The sequence below is a fragment of the Rhinoderma darwinii genome, chromosome 6 (genome assembly GCF_050947455.1).
Source record: "Rhinoderma darwinii isolate aRhiDar2 chromosome 6, aRhiDar2.hap1, whole genome shotgun sequence".
Taxonomy (NCBI): domain Eukaryota; kingdom Metazoa; phylum Chordata; class Amphibia; order Anura; family Rhinodermatidae; genus Rhinoderma; species Rhinoderma darwinii.
Window position 1 is genome coordinate 64,983,279 of NC_134692.1, and position 18,253 is coordinate 65,001,531.

The following is an 18,253-nucleotide window of genomic DNA, read 5'->3' on the forward strand; positions in this document are numbered from 1 at the left end:
TCGCATGCTGTGAGAGCTCCGTCCCGGCTCCGGTGTTTCTGCATTAATCCTGCTGTAAAACTTCCCGCAAAAACTTCTTGAACGTGGGGCAATCGCAGGCACAGTAGAGGAGAGCTCAAAATGAGCAAGACACGCAATTCGGCGGCCGCTGACCGCCTTAAAGAGTTCGCCAGAGCAAGTAGCCATCATGGCGCCGTTACTCCTGGACAGCAGCATGACGAGGCGGACCCTCAGGGAGATGAGGATCCGGAACCATCACTGAAACAAGTCACAGCACAGCTCCTGACTGCTATACGTGAGTCTACTACTTCTCTTACTGGGAAAATAGATGAGGTTAAGGTGGACCTTGGATTGATGCGTCAGGATCTCCAGAAGCTAAGAGACCGGGTTCGGGATACCGAAACTCGGATCTCGCAAATAGAGGATGATTCTGCTCCTGTGGCGCGGCAAATCGGGGCCTTGGAAAGGGCTGCAGAAGCATGGGCGCAAAGATCGGATGATCTTGAGAATAGGATGCGCAGGAATAATGTTCGTATCCTGGGCCTGCCAGAGCGTGCTGAAGGCAGAGATCCAGGGACATTTATGGAGCAATGGCTCAAAGATACGCTGCCTGATGCTACACTGTCTGCGGCCTATGCGGTTGAACGAGCACATCGCGTTCCCGCCAGACCACCACCGCCAGGGGCCATGCCTAGGCCTATGTTGGTTCGCTTACTCAGCAGCAAAGATAGAGACGCCATTTTGAGAGCTGCGCGCCAAAAAGGCCAGATCACACACAACGCCGCTACGGTCACGATTTTTCCAGATTTCTCTGCAGCACTCCAGAAAGCTCGAGCTACATTTGTCGGCATTAAACGACGGTTGAGAGATCTTCAGATTCAATACTCCATGGTCTTCCCAGCACGGCTCAGAGTTGTACATCATGATAAATCTATCTTTTTCAATACTCCGGGAGAGGCTGACGAATGGCTGAACAGCCGAAATAACCTAGGCCCCAGACCATGATTGTGGTTTTACTATCCGACACCTAGAATCGTGGACACGGAGACTCTGGGACTTTTGTGGAGCTGAGGACTGCTCCGGGAACTTTTATTATCCTCTTCTCTTGACGTTGATCCAGGTTGCTGCGTTGTGGTATAATATATGCATATCTGATACGTTTTCATTGAATGTATGCTCTCTCTAACCACTGTATTTTACTTTTGCTTATATTGTTGATATTGGATTGGGATTGTCCATGAATGGGTTGCTAGACCGATCTGAGGCGACTAGATACTCCATATTATTGCGGGTTCTAATGTGACGGGTTGTATGCCTGTCTTATGTGGGTTGGAGACGCTGGAGGAGGGAAGTTGGAGTAATAGTCTGTGTGGAGTTTCCAGTCTCACACAGGCTACCCCCGTGATTCAGAAGGGATATATTCCCCTAGTTCGAAAGATTTTCTTGATAGGGCGACTGAGTTCACCCTCCTACTATTGTTGTTTTGTTAAATCTTCTACTTTTGTATTTTAAGGATCGTTCATTTAGCGGTGCATGATGTTTCTAAGTGTTATGTCTTGGAATGTGCGGGGACTGGGAGAGCCACGTAAACGCAATCAAATCTTCTCACAGATCAGGGCAAGAGGCCCGCAAATAATATGTTTGCAAGAAACGCACTTAATGTCAGACACTATTAAATTTATGAGGAAGCCATGGATACAATGGTCAGCTCACTCCACGCACTCCTCATATTCCAGGGGGGTCTCCTTGTTAATTCACAAGTCCCTAAGGTGGGAGCCAGGAGTTATGCAAAAAGACCCAGATGGGAGATATATTTTTGTACATGCCTGGATAGAGAGTCATCCTTTTGTCATACTGGGTATTTATATTCCCCCGACACAATCCCTAGCGGTACTATATGAGGCAGCCAAATTTGCATCAGAGTATCCCCAAGCTACGGTCCTCTGCATGGGAGACTATAATACTGTAGCAAATCCTACATTGGACAGATTTCGTCCGGATGTGGGGACAGATCCCCCCGGTATAGCTAGACCCCCTTCTTTATTGCTATTTCTGGAAGAGGTGGGATGGCATGATCTATGGAGGTATATGTGGCCGGATGTTCTAGAATATACTTGTTATACCCCGGGGAGAAATGCATTGTCCCGGATTGACTACATTTGCGGTAATGTACGAGCATGTTCGATGCTCTCATCTGTAGAACATTTACCCCGGGTGTTTTCTGACCACTCCCCTATGATGGTTAAATTGGTCACGTCCCAGAGAAGGAGCCATATCTGTAGGAAAATACATCCATTTTGGTTAACTCAATTTACCCAGCAGGATCGCATTCCCGATCAAATTCATATTTACACACAGGGCAACGGAAATGGTACAAATCACTCAGCTTACTGGGATGCATTAAAAGCCTATTTGAGGGGCTGTCTCCAGTCCTCCATTTCTTATATTAAAAAGGAATCGGTTAAAAGGGAACAGGAACTAGCTAACTTCTGCAAGGTACTAGAGGCCACTTATGTCTCGGACCCATCGGAGAACAATAGGGTCAGCTGGTTAAAAGCGGGAAGACAATATTTGCTGTATTTGACGGAAAAAAGCAAGCGTAAAATGTTCTTTGCAAACCAGAAGTATTTTGAACAGGGAAACCAATCCAGCAGCCTGTTAGCACACCTCATCCATCAGAATACTTCCTCCCCAGCTATCTTGAAAATTAGAAGCCCTAATGGGGTTATTCTCACTGCTACGTCAGATATACTTTCTGCATTTTCTGATTTTTACAAAGACTTATATGTCTCTAGAACTACGGAAACGGCAGAAGAGTTGCAGGTATATTGTGAATCTGTCACCTGCCCCTCTATAACTAATGAACAGAGTCTCCTACTTGATAGTATGATCACGATAGAAGAGCTGAATGAGGCAGTGACTGATATGTCTAAGGGGAAAGCCTCGGGACCGGATGGAATACCTTTAGAAGTTTATTTGAAATACCAAGAGCAGTTACTCCCAGAACTCCTTCAGACCTACCATAAATCCTTGTTAGCGGGGTCCCTGCCCGACTCCTTCTATGAAGCCACAGTAGTGGTGATACTTAAACCAGATAAAGATCCCTTGGACTGTTCTTCCTATCGGCCTATAGCATTACTTAACGTAGATTATAAAATTTTAACTAAGGTATTGGCAAATAGACTTAATGGTATTATGCCCTCTATTATCCATCCTGATCAGGCCGGGTTTATACAGGGGAGAAGTGCGTCGGACAACCTACGCAGAGTCCAAATTGTTTCTCAGATTGCATCGCGGCAGGGTGCGGACTGGGCCTTGGCATCTTTGGATGCAGCAAAGGCCTTTGACTCTATTGAATGGCCATATCTACTTCAAGTTCTGCGGAGGTTTGGATTTGGCCCTGTGTTCTGTCATTGGGTCTCCTTATTGTATCTTCATCCCAGAGCAGCGGTGTTCTTAAACGGACAGCTCTCCCCATACTTTGATTTGGCTCGTGGTACCAGACAGGGGTGTCCGCTTTCACCTTTATTATTTGCAATCGCTGTAGAACCCTTAGCTATTCGACTTAGATCGGATGTGGTTTACCGGGGTATACCCCTAGACTCTGCGGAACACCGAGTGGCATTATATGCTGACGACCTGTTGCTATTTATGTCATCTCCTGATGAGTCCCTAGATGAAGCAATGACCATAATTGATAGGTTTGGAGATTTTTCTGGACTGTCCATTAACTGGGGCAAGTCGTGTCTGATGTACTTTTCCCCGCGCAGAAATGGTATGGTGGGATCATTGGTAGGGGGTTTGAGGGTGGTTCCTAGTTTTAAGTATTTGGGAATTCAAATCACGAGATTGGATGCTGACATGATACAGGCAAATGTTGCTCCCCTAATACCGATGTTTCGAGACAAATTTAAGATTTGGTCAGGATTACCTCTTTCCGTAGCAGGACGTATCAATCTTATCAAAATGGTGGTTCAGCCTAAATGTCTTTATATTCTGCAACACATATTTGTATATATCCCAAGGGCATTTTTCCAAGAAATAGACTCGCAACTAATTAAATTCATATGGGGATCTTCTAGATCTAAGCTACAGCTAGCAAAATTGCAACGACCCAGAGATCTAGGGGGAATGGCCCTCTCTGATTTATATTTATACTACCTGGCGGGTCAGCTCAAGTATATGGCTGCCTGGGTGTCACCTGAAGTACCGGAAGGATTGGAACTATGTCTGGCAAAATACTTAGATATTCCTAAACTCTGGCCTGTATTAGAACCCTCACTTCCCCTTAGTAGGAAATCTTTACCGATACATAGGGTGGCTCGTAATGTCTGGTCGGCGGCACTTAAGATCTCAGGAGAAGACCAAATAATAGCGGAAACACCCCTATGGCAGAATGAGGCACTAGATCAGTTACTCTCCTCACAGGATGATACATTTTGGTCGACACTAGGGGTAAATACGGTGGGAGATCTATTTGTGAATAATGTGATGCTGTCCTTTACTCAAGTTGAGGAAACCTATCAAGCTCCGAGAAGAGCTTTCTATAAGTATTTACAATTGCGCCATTCACTACTGACCCAGTATAGGGGAAGAGAAACACCTATTTCCACCTATCCCTTGATTGGGGTTATTAGATCACAGGGACCTGGAGGATTAATCTCATCTATCTATTCTTACCTTATACATGCGAAGGCAAATAAAGCGGATCTCCCAGCAATGGGCAGGTGGCAGACCTTGATCCCATCCCTAGATGAGGATTCTAGATTGGATCTACTAGAGTCACATAGATTCGTCTCTCCTGCTATTAACAACAAGCTTATACAGCTCTACATCATACACCAGAGCTATCTTACCCCGGTCAGTCTTTTTAAAATGGGTAGACGGCCTAACCCCAGTTGTCATAGGTGTCCTTATGAACCTGCGGATTTTCATCACATGATATGGGAATGTCCTCTGCTTCAGGTTTTCTGGACTGAAGTTACTGACCTGTTATCCCGGGTATTGGAAGTTCCAGTTAGACTGGAACCAGGAGTTTGTCTATTTGGATTGGTGGAGGATGGGATGTATGCTCATACAACACGTACGTGCCTTCGAGAGACGTTATTTATAGCTAGGAAGGCTATTGCTATTAGGTGGATGAATCCTCGTACTCCCACTAAATCTATGTGGATAGAAATGATTAATTCCATGATACCTTATGAACGAATTGTGTATGTTAATAGAAGATGTCCGGATAAATTTCATAGGGTGTGGGATCAGTGGTGTAATTCTGAACTCACATCCTACTCCAACAATGCTTTATCTAGGGCTCTTGAAGCAGCCCCCACTTAATGTGTGTTGTAAAGGGAAGGGAGGAGGTTGCCTCTCCTATCTGTTTGGGTAATGTATAAGCTTTAAGATGAGATGCGATATTATAGGTACCCTAGATCGCTTAGATGGAATCGAGATTTGTGGGATCTCTGTCTTCTGCATATGGTGATATATTATTGCTTCTAAAATATGGAGCACCATGCACTATGAACGATTGTGAAAAGGTTTTTTGTATACTATGTTTTAGTTTATTACCTGTTTAAATTTGAAAGAGATTGTAATGCCATGCATTGCTGATATGATATTGTAACACGCACTTTTGTATTTAATGTAGGGCATGTCCGCTGTGCGGGGGCCCAGAAATGTCTTGTATCATGGTGTTTATGTATCTCCTTCAATAAAACGAGTTTAAAAGTGGTAGGGGGAGTGACCAATAACTTTCTGACTGATTTACGGTTTCTAAATCCAGAATACGGTGCAGATTTTAGCACAAATCTACGCCTGCGCATAGCATGCATAGATTTAATTTTCGGTCTTCATGACCGGCCAAGAGTCACCACATTTATCAAGCGGTGTAATAAACTTCAGCTTAAGACTGGCATAGGAAACGGCTGTCTTAAAAAGGGTCCTTCTACACTGCCCGATATGGGCCAGGGAAACGGGCGCAGATCCACGAGACAGAGAGAGACAGTTTTTTTTTACAGTTGACTTTATTAACAACATGATATCATCGTTTAGAGACAGGCAGCGAGTTTATAAAAGTAAATTCACGCACAGTGATGTAGTTCATCATTATTCCACTAGTAGGGGTCACATGATTGACGCCATGTTTAGATCTATTAAATTCTCGCATGGATGCATTACACAGGACTAATCTGTGGGCTATACCAGTCTACTGTGAATAGACAGGGGCCTACTACAATGCTATAAGAAAGGTATGTGAGCAAAATGTCTAATACATATGAAATCTGGATGATTTCCTATTCTATAAATAAATTTGAATAAAAAAAATAAAAAAAAGTTATTTAAACTCTTACACAGGCACTTCCAGTCATATATGGTGCGGTAACCCTTTAATTATTATTTTTCCTTGTTCACATGTATTCTTGTACATTGTTTAGTGATTTAGTAATGTCGTTTTTTTTCCTCTCTACTTTTTCTACAGATGGAGGAGGTTGAGTTTCGGAATTGGATAGAGAAACTTCAGGCCAGGATGCTCTCCTCAAATATGGACGCCCCACAACAGCTGCAATCTGTATTTGAGTCCATTATAGTGAAGAAGCAATCGCTATGTGAGATGCTGCAAGCCTGGAACAACAGGTGAATGTCCCCAGATGATGGTATAGCGGCAGATGGAGGTTAAATCTCTTTACATGCCGATCAATACATGTGTGATCTCTCTATCTATCTCTGTTGCTGCAAATGGCTAAAGTGAAAATCTCTAGTGCTGCTAGGGGGAAAATATAGACCTGTCTAGTAGGAAGGGCATGGCAAGAGCTCAGTCATCTTTTCATCCAGATCATTAATAGAAAGCTCTACCCACTTGGTCTGTCTCGTTTCTGAAAATGAAATCCTTATTTCTAATAAGTCTAACCCCCCCCCCCCCAGAGATTTCTCATCCACACACTTCATCTTTATACCACGATGAGCATATTTTTCTGTATTTTTTAGGTAGGATAGAGACATCGCCTGAGTGTGCATGGCGCTCCTTTTTCCCACGATTGTTTTTTTCCCGCTTGCAGGAAAAAAAAGCCTCCACATCCAATTAAAAGCAATGGGAGGCGTTCTCTGAAGTTTTTTGGTGTGGTTCCCGCATCGAAAACAGCGCCAAAAAACTCTGTGTGGACAGGGCCTAAGGGTATGTTTGCACATACAAAAAAATCAGCTCCAAAAATGCCTTAAGAAGTGACATGTTGCTTAGTTTTCTGTTTTTTTTTGTTTTTTTTTACAAGGCGTTTCTTAAATTCATCAGTGTAAAAATACGCCTCATGTGAACAACACCGTGTATTTCCCATTGAAATCTATGGGAAACTGTTTTAAAGCTGATTTCAAGTTTATTTTGGGGAGTAATACGAGGTTTTTACGCTACAAAATCAGCCAGAAAAGAAGCCATGTGAACACATACCATAATCCCTTTATGGCTAGGCCTGTTTGGGCCTTAATGACGAAACCATTTTTTATTTTTTTTATCCTCACATTCCAAGAGCAATAACTTTTTTTTATTTTTCTGTTGATGTAGCTGTATGAGAGCTTGTTTTTTGTGGGTTGAGATGTCGTTTTTATCGGTACCATTTTGGGGTACATATAATTGATTAGCGTTATTTTTTTGTAGGGGGGAATGCTGAAAACCCCCCACGAAAAACAGCAATTCTGCTATTGCTCTTTGCAAGTTTTTGTTTAGGCCATGCGCCGTGCGGTATAACTAATAAGTTATGTTTGCAAGGGTACCTAATATGTAGGCTTTTTTTTCCTCTGGTGACACATTTTTTTAATAAAATCTATATTTTTTTTTATGAAAAAGGGTTTCATTTATTTCTAATTTGGGGGGGTACTATTAAACTTTATTAAGCTCAATTTTACTTTGTTTCTTTTTTTTCTCTCCTTTTTATTCCCCCTTTTCTTTGTTTCACTAGGGGCACTTAAAGGGGTTGTCTGGCCACAGGACAGTCTTTCATACTGATGACCTATCCACAGGATAGGTCATCAGTATATGATCGCTGGGGTTCCGACACCCGAACCCTGCACCAATTTGGCTGTCTCCGGGCATCGGATGTCTGTGCCGGAAGCAGATGGCTCCGGTCACAGTATAGCGGCCGAGCTGCAGTACTGCAGCTCTACTCCTATTCAAGTGAATAGGAGAAGTTCTGCAGCACGGCCGCTATTGGTGGTCGGAACCTTCTGCTTCCGGCACCGAATACTGCATAACATCCGGTAGCCGAACCAGCTGATCGGTGCAGGTGTCTGACCCCCACCGATCATATACTGATGACCTATCCTGGATAGGTCATCAATATGAAAAATGGTTCCCGTGACCGAACAACCTCTTTAAGCAGTGACTTCAAGCAGTATTCCAAAGAAAAATTGCCTGTCAGTGTATCACTCAGCCTGCCTATTTGGCCATGCCTCTGGCAGACCTAGGGGGCCTTTGTTAGGCCCCGGCTGCCATGGTAATCCTTCAGCCACTTATCTCTGTCAAATATCAAAGACGTTTAGGGGGTTAAACTGCTGGGATCTGAGTTATCTCTGATCCATCAGTTGCAGCAGTACCATGGCTGTGTATAACAGTGGCATTACCCAAAAGATCCGAGTTATTGATATATCCCACACGATAAGGAGTTAATGTCGTATCTTTTACATCTTCACCAGATACATGTTCGCCCCACGGTTAAATCATATAGTTACTTGCATCTTCATGTTGCATTATAAGGCATTGTTGACAGGAAAACTCTAATTCCTCTTACTTGGTAACTTTCCTTACAGCTATTACTCTTGTTTTTGTGAAGCCATAGAGATGGAGTTGGATGGATAAATCTAATAATACAGATTGTTGACACATCTTGGAGATACTGCAGACGTGAGTTTTAGGCCTCCTTCACATCACGTTTGTACCATTAGCTCAACGGAGACTAAAAGCGTGTATTTTTTGTCTCCGTCGGGCTGGTATCCGTCAGTATACCTTTTTTTTTTGAAGGATGAAATAACGTAATAGTCCACACTATTCCATCTTTCTAGTCACTTTACACATTTAGTTTTATATTGTTTTTAGTTTATTTAATATCTCTTTCTTTTTCTTTTTTTTTAAAATAGGTACATTTTGGGGTATTGTACAAATGAAATATCTGTTTTGTAACGAGGCAGAGCTAATACCATGTTAATGCAAACGGCCGATGTACTGTTGCCAAGGCAACTGGACCACCCTGCCTGATGCTGGATCTCCAGCTGTGGCTTGCAAGTTTGTGATGTGGCTCAATGTTGAGAGGATCACTTTAGTTTTTGTATAATTAAATTCTCGCAGCCATTTGCTCTAAAATTTGGGACTTTTTGCTTCTCTCACCACTTTTGAAAAGTGGCAAGAAAATGTGAGGTGCTACCCAGGAGGGAGGGGGCGACCAACTCACCGATTACCTATAATCTACATCAGAATCTGGCATAAATACACAGCATTCGCAATTATGTGTACTTTTTTATTTAAATTTTTATTTTATTAATACTTTTAAACCTTGTTTTTCCACTTCTTTTTTGTCATTTTATAGACTATGCGATTGTTTGATTGTTGATTTAATAAACTGCAGTACTTCTGTATTGCCGTGTATTATACCAGTCATTGTAATGCAGGCATCTAAGATGGCAGACCTGGTGGCCATTGATGGGCCCGCTGCTACCATAGAAATCTATCGGCACCATCCGGGGCGGGGAGGGGGGTGATAGGCTAACAGAGGGAGTCCCAGCCATCAGAGCAAGGCAAGTGATTGGGCGGGCACAGCCACTGGACACGCGCCATCACTATGATGTACATTTTCATAATATGAGAACTATAAAGTTGCTATGACGTATGTGTACGTTATAGGGCAAAAAGGGGTTGAAAGGGTTGTCTTGTAAAGTCAACCCCTTCCCAAATTTAAGCCAACCCAGTTTTCAGCTGATCATTATGGGTCCAGCATCCGAAACCCCCAACGATGAGCTGGGGAAAGCAGATTCTGTAGGGGGAAATGCATGCTGGGGGGGTCAAATCAATGGCCTTCCATGTAATATATATGTAAGGGCCGAGTCCGCCATAGCAAGATTCACTCTGTTAGTGACTCTCCAGTCTGCGGAGGTACCCCACATCTGTGACATCCATATGCCCTCATACCCATATGGAAAAGTGTGGTCTTGCTTAATTTGAACAGCCCATTTAAGTGTATCAGAGCTCTCTTGTAGCAAGCCGTGCATTTATGACAACTAACGAGATTAAATAAAACGGGGCAGGGGTGAGCTGGCTTGTCTTTCTTAGGGCATATATTGGATGCCAATCACAGATCCAAGAAGGGTTTTGAACACTGTGGTGAAAAACAATTCTGGTAGGAAATAAGTGAAAAAGTATATCACCGAAAAAATCCCAGTACATTAATGCGTAACTTTTAATAAAGCATAATTAATAAGGTAATGGTAGGCTCTCAGCCGAACAGAAAATCCTAATGAGGCCCTACCTAATCAGAGCACCCGTCCTGAAAACGGCGACCCCAAGCTCCGCCCTATCCCTAGTAGGCCCTATGCAGCCCTACTACTAGACTCCAACCAGTAAATACAGGGCTATTCGGCAGGAGCCGGGGAAGTGAAGCCATCAAGGCCCTAATGTGCCCTAATAACATTAGTTGTATATGGAAAATGAGAAATTCATGGGAATGGCTCACCCTTAATTACCTATCCCTGTCCTATGGCCTCTAGAGATGCAATAATCTATAGGAGACAGGTATACAAAGATGGTGTGTTTTTCTCGCATGTAGCAACGAATCAATGGAATCATTAAATGTATCCCTATAGTATTTAAAGGAAAACAAGATACAATTAGAGAAGTACCCAAATATACTAAAAACATATAGTTGATATTTCCCTAGTAACGTAATATTTCAAGGAAATCGAGAGAGAATGGAAAAAAATCGGAGACGCCATTTTCAGCTCTGATTAGATCGGGCCTCATTAGGGTTCTCTGTTGGGCTGAGGGCCTACCACTATCTTTTTAATTCTGATTTATTAATGAACTAGGGTGTTTTTCTGATTTACTCTTATATTGGATGCCCTAAATTATAGTTTAAGATGCATAAAAACAAAAATAAAAAAGAGGGATACTTGTAGGCGCTGCTTGGTTGATAAAAGTTGGTTTATTGCATAAAAGCAAAGTGAACAGAGTGCTACGCGTTTCAACGCCGGACTGGCGTCTTCCTCAGGCAGATAACACATATACCGCATCGCATCTTGAACAATGAGAGGGAATGCATTCTGTTGATTATTTTTTCATAAATAATGCCACCCTTTTGGTGCCAGAACAATTAGGCACTGTTCACACTGCGGATTTTTTGCAGCGTATTCCACCGCAAAATTCCGCCTTTCCTTTATTTTAATGGGAGTCAGACGGTTCTTTTTCCCCGCTAGCTGATTGTTTCAGCTAGCGGGAAAATGAAGCATTCTGCCCGATCTTCGGATGGATTCCGCCCGAACCTTCCATTGAAGTCAATGGGAGGAGGGATTTTGCAGCGGGGCGCGCCATGCAAAATCTGCCATGTGAACTGACTCTTAAGAAACCCCAAACAACTGTGTTTGAGAAATGTACATCCGCCATAAAAATCTACCCCTTTTCCCCCACAAACGATAGTATTGTTTATCATGCTTCTTTTAGGCTACATACACAAGTAAAATCTGCAAGTAGTTATGCATTTTTTTTAATGCAGATTTTACATTTTGATGTGGAAGTTTTGGTGCGTTTTTCTAAATAAACTTGTCCGATCCAATTTTGAGATGGAAACTCAAGATAAACGGATATGCTGCAAATTTTAAAATCCACACCGCAGCTGAATTATTTATGTGCGGTAAATATTCTACGACGTGTAGATGAGATTACTTGTACTCTCACATTTACTTTGCTGGTGCTGCATTACGCTTCAGATATGCAAATCCACATGTAATACGCATTATGTTCATGTCTATCTCGAAGTCTAAAAATGTAGGACAAAAAGAGATATTTTTTCCAGAAGGATGTCACGATGAATGTGTTCAATGATGATTGCCGGGTTCTGTAGCCTCTCAGTATGTTAGAGTAAGTATCATAGCACATGGTACATTGCTTTAGAGTGGCAGTACCCAAAGCTCTGTGTGGCGGTAGTGTGCCACGCGGCAAGAGTACACACAGATTTACAGCTATTTGCACGTGTTTCAATGTTTCTTGCTCGCATGGCAGACTACCCCCACACGGCTGGGAAGTATATGAACACCCTTAGGCTATGTTCACACAGAGTATTTTGCACGCGGAATTGCTGCCTCAAAATTCTGTTATGAAGTTTGAGGCAGATTTTCCTCTCCCTTCACGCTGATTTTCGCAGCGTTATTCACCCGCGGCCATTGAGCGCCGTGGGCATAAAACGCCACGAAATACGCTTTCCCTGCCTCCCATTGATGTCAATGGGAGGTCAGATGCGTAAACGGCCGAAGATAGGGCATGTCGCTTCTTTTTCCCGCGAGGCGGTTTTACCGCTCGCTGGAGAAAACTGCCCGTCTCCCATTGAAATCAATGGGAGGCATTTTAGGGACGATTTTGACGAGTTTTCCAGCCTTAGGCCTCATGCACATGACCGTATTTTTGTCCACCCGTAAATACTGGTGTAAATACGGGTCCTTGGTCACACGTATTTGACCCGTATTGCACCAGTATTCCACCCGTATTTACGGGCACGTTTTTGGCTGCAAAATTTCACTGCACTAATCGGCAGCCCTTCTCTCTATCGGTGCAGGATAGAGAGAAGGGACAGTCCTTTCCGTAATAAAAGTAAAAGATATTCATACTTACCCGGTCGTTGTCTTGGTGACGCGTCCCTCTCTTGACATCCAGTCTGAACTCCCCGGATGACGCGGCAGTCCATGTGACCGCTGCAGCCTGTGATTGGCTGCAGCGGTCACATGGGCTGTAATGTCATCCCAGGAGGCCGGACTGGAGGAAGAAGCAGGAAGTTCTGGGTAAGTATGAACGTCTTCTTTTTTTTTTTTTTTTTTTTTTACAGCTTTATCTATATTGTAATCGGAAGTCACTGTCCAGGGTGCTGAAACAGTTACTGCCGATCGTTCAACTCTTTCAGCACCCTGGACAGTGACTATTTACTGACGTCGCCTAGCAACGCTCCCGTAATTACGGGTGCACACACGTAGTCACCCGTAATTACGGGAGCCCCATAGACTTCTATGGGCTGCCCGTGCCGTAATTACGGCCTGAAATAGGACATGTTCTATATTTTTCAACGGCACGGGCACCTTCCCGTAAGCATACGGGGAGTTACCCGTGGCCAATAGAAGTCTATGGGCCTGTAATTACGGGCCGTAATTACGGGAGTTTTTACGGTCGTGTGCATGGGGCCTTAGGCTGGTTTTTCTCACTGGGTTTTTTATGCGGTTTTTTTGCCACAATTTTGCCATTATCGTGGCAAAAAAATACACCAAAACTGCAGCGTGAAAACCGAACCTTTAGATTTCATTTTTTTCCCCTCTTTTGTAGTTGCTTAAAAGCATGTAAATGTTTGAAAGTGTTTTTTAAAAAAAAAAAATTAAACATTAAATAAGGATGTTTATTAGTGTGTGAAAATAAACTTTGTAAATACTTTTTATTAAAAATTCTATTTACTTTTTAAGATACAGCTTCTCTGTATTTTCTAAGTTATCAACTAGATTACAGGTGGATCCTGCGTGTGAGAGACCGCGGGACTGACGTATTCAGTGAATAGCGCTAGATACAGCTGCTCTGTATAGAGAATACAGAGCAGCTGTAGCTTAAAAAGTTAAAAGAATTTTTTATAAAATGTATTTACAAAGTTTATTAACACACACTAATACACATTTTTAGTAAAAAAAACAAAACTCAAACATTTACATAGCTTTTAATGGTTTCATAATGTCACTCTGCAGAATAATTTTAAGGCACTTTTGCAATGGCCTTGTCTCCTATACTTAAACGTTCAATATTTATGCCGGTTTTAATACTTCTATCCACGTACACGCACATATTTAAGGGATTAACATATGTGATACGTGAAAATAACGCCTTTTAATCCATGAATAGATAATATGAGAGGGAGAGCGATTTAAGTCACTAAATATGGATTTTCATTTTGATCAGATTTTGGAGTCCTGATTTTAGAAATGCCCTCTACTCCATACTCTGTACAATGAGTAACATTATTTTTACGAGCTGTCCACAATGGGTGCAGGGCCTTCCCTGTATGGAGGGTTCCTTTTATTTATTGTTCTCTTTCTTTGCAGCTGGTCATTGAGCTTCGCTACGCAGATTTCAGTGACCTTCTGTAGTGTTCTTATTTGGCCCTTTTCTCTATGCTATTATTAGTGTTAATACATGGTTGCCATTCACAGGAAAAAATCCTTGTCGTGACCAGCTGATCTTTCCTGCCCTGTCATCCCCCACCATTTGTTATTATACGACTTGTTTAATATCTCATAACTCGGTACAGCATAACCATTGTAGGTCAGTAACTGCAACCGTAAAAAAAATACATCCAGGAAAAAGACTGCTGTATATATAATAAAACCGTAATAGTAAACAATAGTAAAATATTTGATTGCACAAAAGGTACCAAGTAATTGCAAATGTCATATGTATCTGTCATTAAACATATGCACTTTAACTCCTTAGTGACCAGCCTATTTTGAGCCTTATTCACAAAGTCTTTTTTTTTAAGGGCTTTTTTTTTTTTGCAGGACGACTTGTATTTTTTAATGGCACTATTCCGGGGGTACATATAATGTTAGATATAACTTTTTGGGCTTTTGTTTTTACGGCATTTTCCATGCAGTATCATTCACTTAAAGAGGCTCTGTCACCAGATTTTGCAACCCCTATCTGCTATTGCAGCAGATAGGCGCTGCAATGTAGATTACAGTAACGTTTTTGTTTTTTAAAAACGAGCATTTTTGGCCAAGTTATGAGCATTTTTAGATTTATGTAAATGAGGCTTTCTAAAGTACAACTGGGCGTGTTTAAAGTAAAAGTCCAACTGGGCGTGTATTGTGTTCGTTACATCGGGCGTTTTTACTTCTTTTACTAGCTGGGCGTTGTGTATAGAAGTATCAGCCACTTCTCTTCACAACGCCCAGCTTCTGGCAGTGCAGACACAGCGTGTTCTCGAGAGATCACGCTGTGACGTCACTTCCCCAGGTCCTGCATCGTGTCGGACCAGCGAGGACACATCGGCACCAGAGGCTACAGTTGATTCTGCAGCAGCATCAGCGTTTGCAGGTAAGTAGCTACATCGACTTACCTGCAAACGCCGATGCTGCTGCAGAATCAAATGTAGCCTCTGGTGCCGATGTGTCCTCGCTGGTCCGACACGATGCAGGAACTGGGGCAGGAAGTGAGTGACGTCACAGCGTGATCTCTCGAGAACACGCTGTGTCTGCACTGCCAGAAGCTGGGCGTTGTGAAGAGAAGGGGATGATACTTCTATACACAACGCCCAGCTAGTAAAAGAAGTAAAAACGCCCCGATGTAACAAACACAATACACGCCCAGTTGTACTTTTACTTTAAACATGCCCAGTTGTACTTTAGAAAGCCTCATTCACATAAATATAAAAATGGTCATAACTTGGCCAAAAATGCTAGTTTTTAAAAAAAAAAAAACGTTACTCTTATCTCCATTGCAGCGCCGATCTGCTGCAATAGGAGATAGGGGTTGCAAAATCTGGTGACAGAGCCTCTTTAATAAATGTATTCCGTAGGTCGATACAATTACGGCAATACGAAATATATATATAGTTTTGTTTTGATTTTTGTCCATTTTCCATTTTTTTTTTTTTTTAATTATTTATAAATAGTCCTATTCTCAGAGAAATCTGACCCCTCCTCCCCCCCCCCCCCCAAATAATGTAAAGGCCATATTACACAGACTAATTACACTACAGTTCAAAAGTTTAGGGTTACTTAGAAATTTCCTTATTTTTGAAAGAAAACCACAGTTTTTTTTCAATGAAGATAACATTAAATTAATCAGAAATACACTCTATACATTGTTAATGTGCTAAATTACTATTGGTACATTGTGTTTGCTAACTGTGTTAGAAGGCTAATGGATGATTAGAAAACACTTGAAAACCCTTGTGGAATTATGTTAGCACCGCTGTAAACAGTTTTGCTGTTTAGAGGAGCTATAAAACTGACCTTCCTTTGAGCTAGTTGAGAATCTGGAGCATTACATTTGTGGGTTCGATTAAACTCTCAAAATGGCTAGAAAAAGAGAGCATTCATGTGAAACTCGACAGTCTATTCTTGTTCTTAGAAATGAAGGCTATTCCATACGAGAAATTGCCAAGAAACTGAAGATTTCCTACAACGGTGTGTACTACTCCCTTCAGAGGACCGCACACACAGGCTCTAACCAGAGTAGAAAGAGAAGTGGGAGGCCCCGCTGCACAACTGAGCAACAAGACAAGTACATTAGAGTCTCTAGTTTCAGAAATAGACGACTCACAGGTCCTCAACTGGCAGCTTCATTAAATCTTACCCGCAAAACGCCAGTGTCAACGGCTACAGTGAAGAGGCGACTCCGGGATGCTGGCCTTCAGGGCAGAATGGCAAAGAAAAAGCCATATCTGAGACTGGCTAATAAAAGGAAAAGATTAATATGGGCAAAAACACACAGACATTGGACAGAGGAAGATTGGAAAAAGGTGTTATGGACAGACGAATCGAAGTTTGATGTGTTTGGATCACACAGAAGAACATTTGTGAGACGCAGAACAACTGAAAAGATGCTGGAAGAGTGCCTGACGCCATCTGTCAAGCATGGTGGAGGTAATGTGATGGCCTGGGGTTGCTTTGGTGCTGGTAAAGTGGGAGATTTGTACAAGGTAAAAGGGATTTTAAGAAGTAAGGCTACCACTCCATTTTGCAACGCCATGCCATACCCTGTGGACAGCGCTTGATTGGGGCCAATTTCATCCAACAACAGGACAATGACCAAAAGCACACCTCCAAATTATGCAAGAACTATTTAGGGAAGAAGCAGGCAGCTGGTATTCTATCTGTAATGGAGTGGCCAGTGCAGTCACCAGATCTCAACCCCATAGAGCTGTTGTGGGAGCAGCTTGACCGTATGGTACGCAAGAAGTGCCCATCAAGCCAATCCAACTTGTGGGAGGGGCTTCTGGAAGCATGGGGTGAAATTTCTCCCGATTACCTCAGCAAATTAACAGCTAGAATGCCAAAGGTCTGCAATGCTGTAATTGCTGCAAATGGACCATTCTTTGACGAAAGCAAAGTTTGAAGGAGAAAATTATTATTTGAAATAAAAATCATTATTTCTAACCTTGTCAATGTCTTGACTATATTTTCTAGTCATTTTGCAACTCATTTGATAAATATAAGTGTGAGTTTTCATGGAAAACACAAAATTGTCTGGGTGACCCCAAATTTTTGAACGGTAGTGTGTGTGTGTGTGTGTGTGTGTGTGTGTGTGTGTGTGTGTGTGTGTGTGTGTGTGTGTGTGTGTAATATGAACCTCCTAGAGTCCGCCTCCCAAACGGATGCTGGATGTTTATTCAGTGCTCCCAGCATTTCTCCGGTTGTAACTGAAATCTTGTAAGACTTCTTGTGCAATCCTCTAGTCTTCACGGTAGTGTACTTGAACGGTAGTGTATATATGTAAACAGGGCAGCGATCAGCCAATGAACAAGCAAACGCTTGTTTATTGGCTAATTATATAATCATATAATTTATGCAGCACAAAATATTATCGTTGTCGGCAGCACATCTCCCTGTGTAAACGGGGAGATGTGCTGCTGACATAATATAATAATCTTCATATAGGCGCCTACTAGTGTAAAAAGGGGGGCCAAGGAAAGGAGTCATATTAGGGAATACTATAGGCCTGTCTAAAAAGATGTGTTTTCAGGGCACGCTAAAAACTCTGGATGTTGGGAACTAATCTCAATGTTGGGGTAGTGCATTCCAGAGAACTGGTGCAGCACGAGAATAATCTTGGGGAAAATTTTTTGGAGACTGGAGAAGAAAATTCAGTTTATGGAGTACAATAATCTAAGGTCGTTTGCAGGGGAAGGGTGGTAGACAGAGATTGGGTAGGAGATGTAAGGAGGTGCAGCACTGTCAGGAGTTTTGTGGGTGAGAGTAATAGTTTGAATTTAATGGCAACCATTGCAGTGGCTGGTAGAGGCGTTGGTGTAGCGGTTGG

At 42.4% G+C, this 18,253-nt stretch overlaps 1 protein-coding gene across 1 annotated transcript in view; it reads left to right on the forward strand.

Moving 5' to 3' along the window:
- The window catches only part of PIKFYVE (phosphoinositide kinase, FYVE-type zinc finger containing), a 256,730-nt gene that overhangs the window by 139,493 nt on the left and 98,984 nt on the right, over positions 1-18,253 (forward strand). Inside the window, 1 exon segment of the mRNA XM_075829901.1 lies at positions 6,479-6,633. Coding sequence (XP_075686016.1) covers positions 6,479-6,633 — 155 coding nt within the window.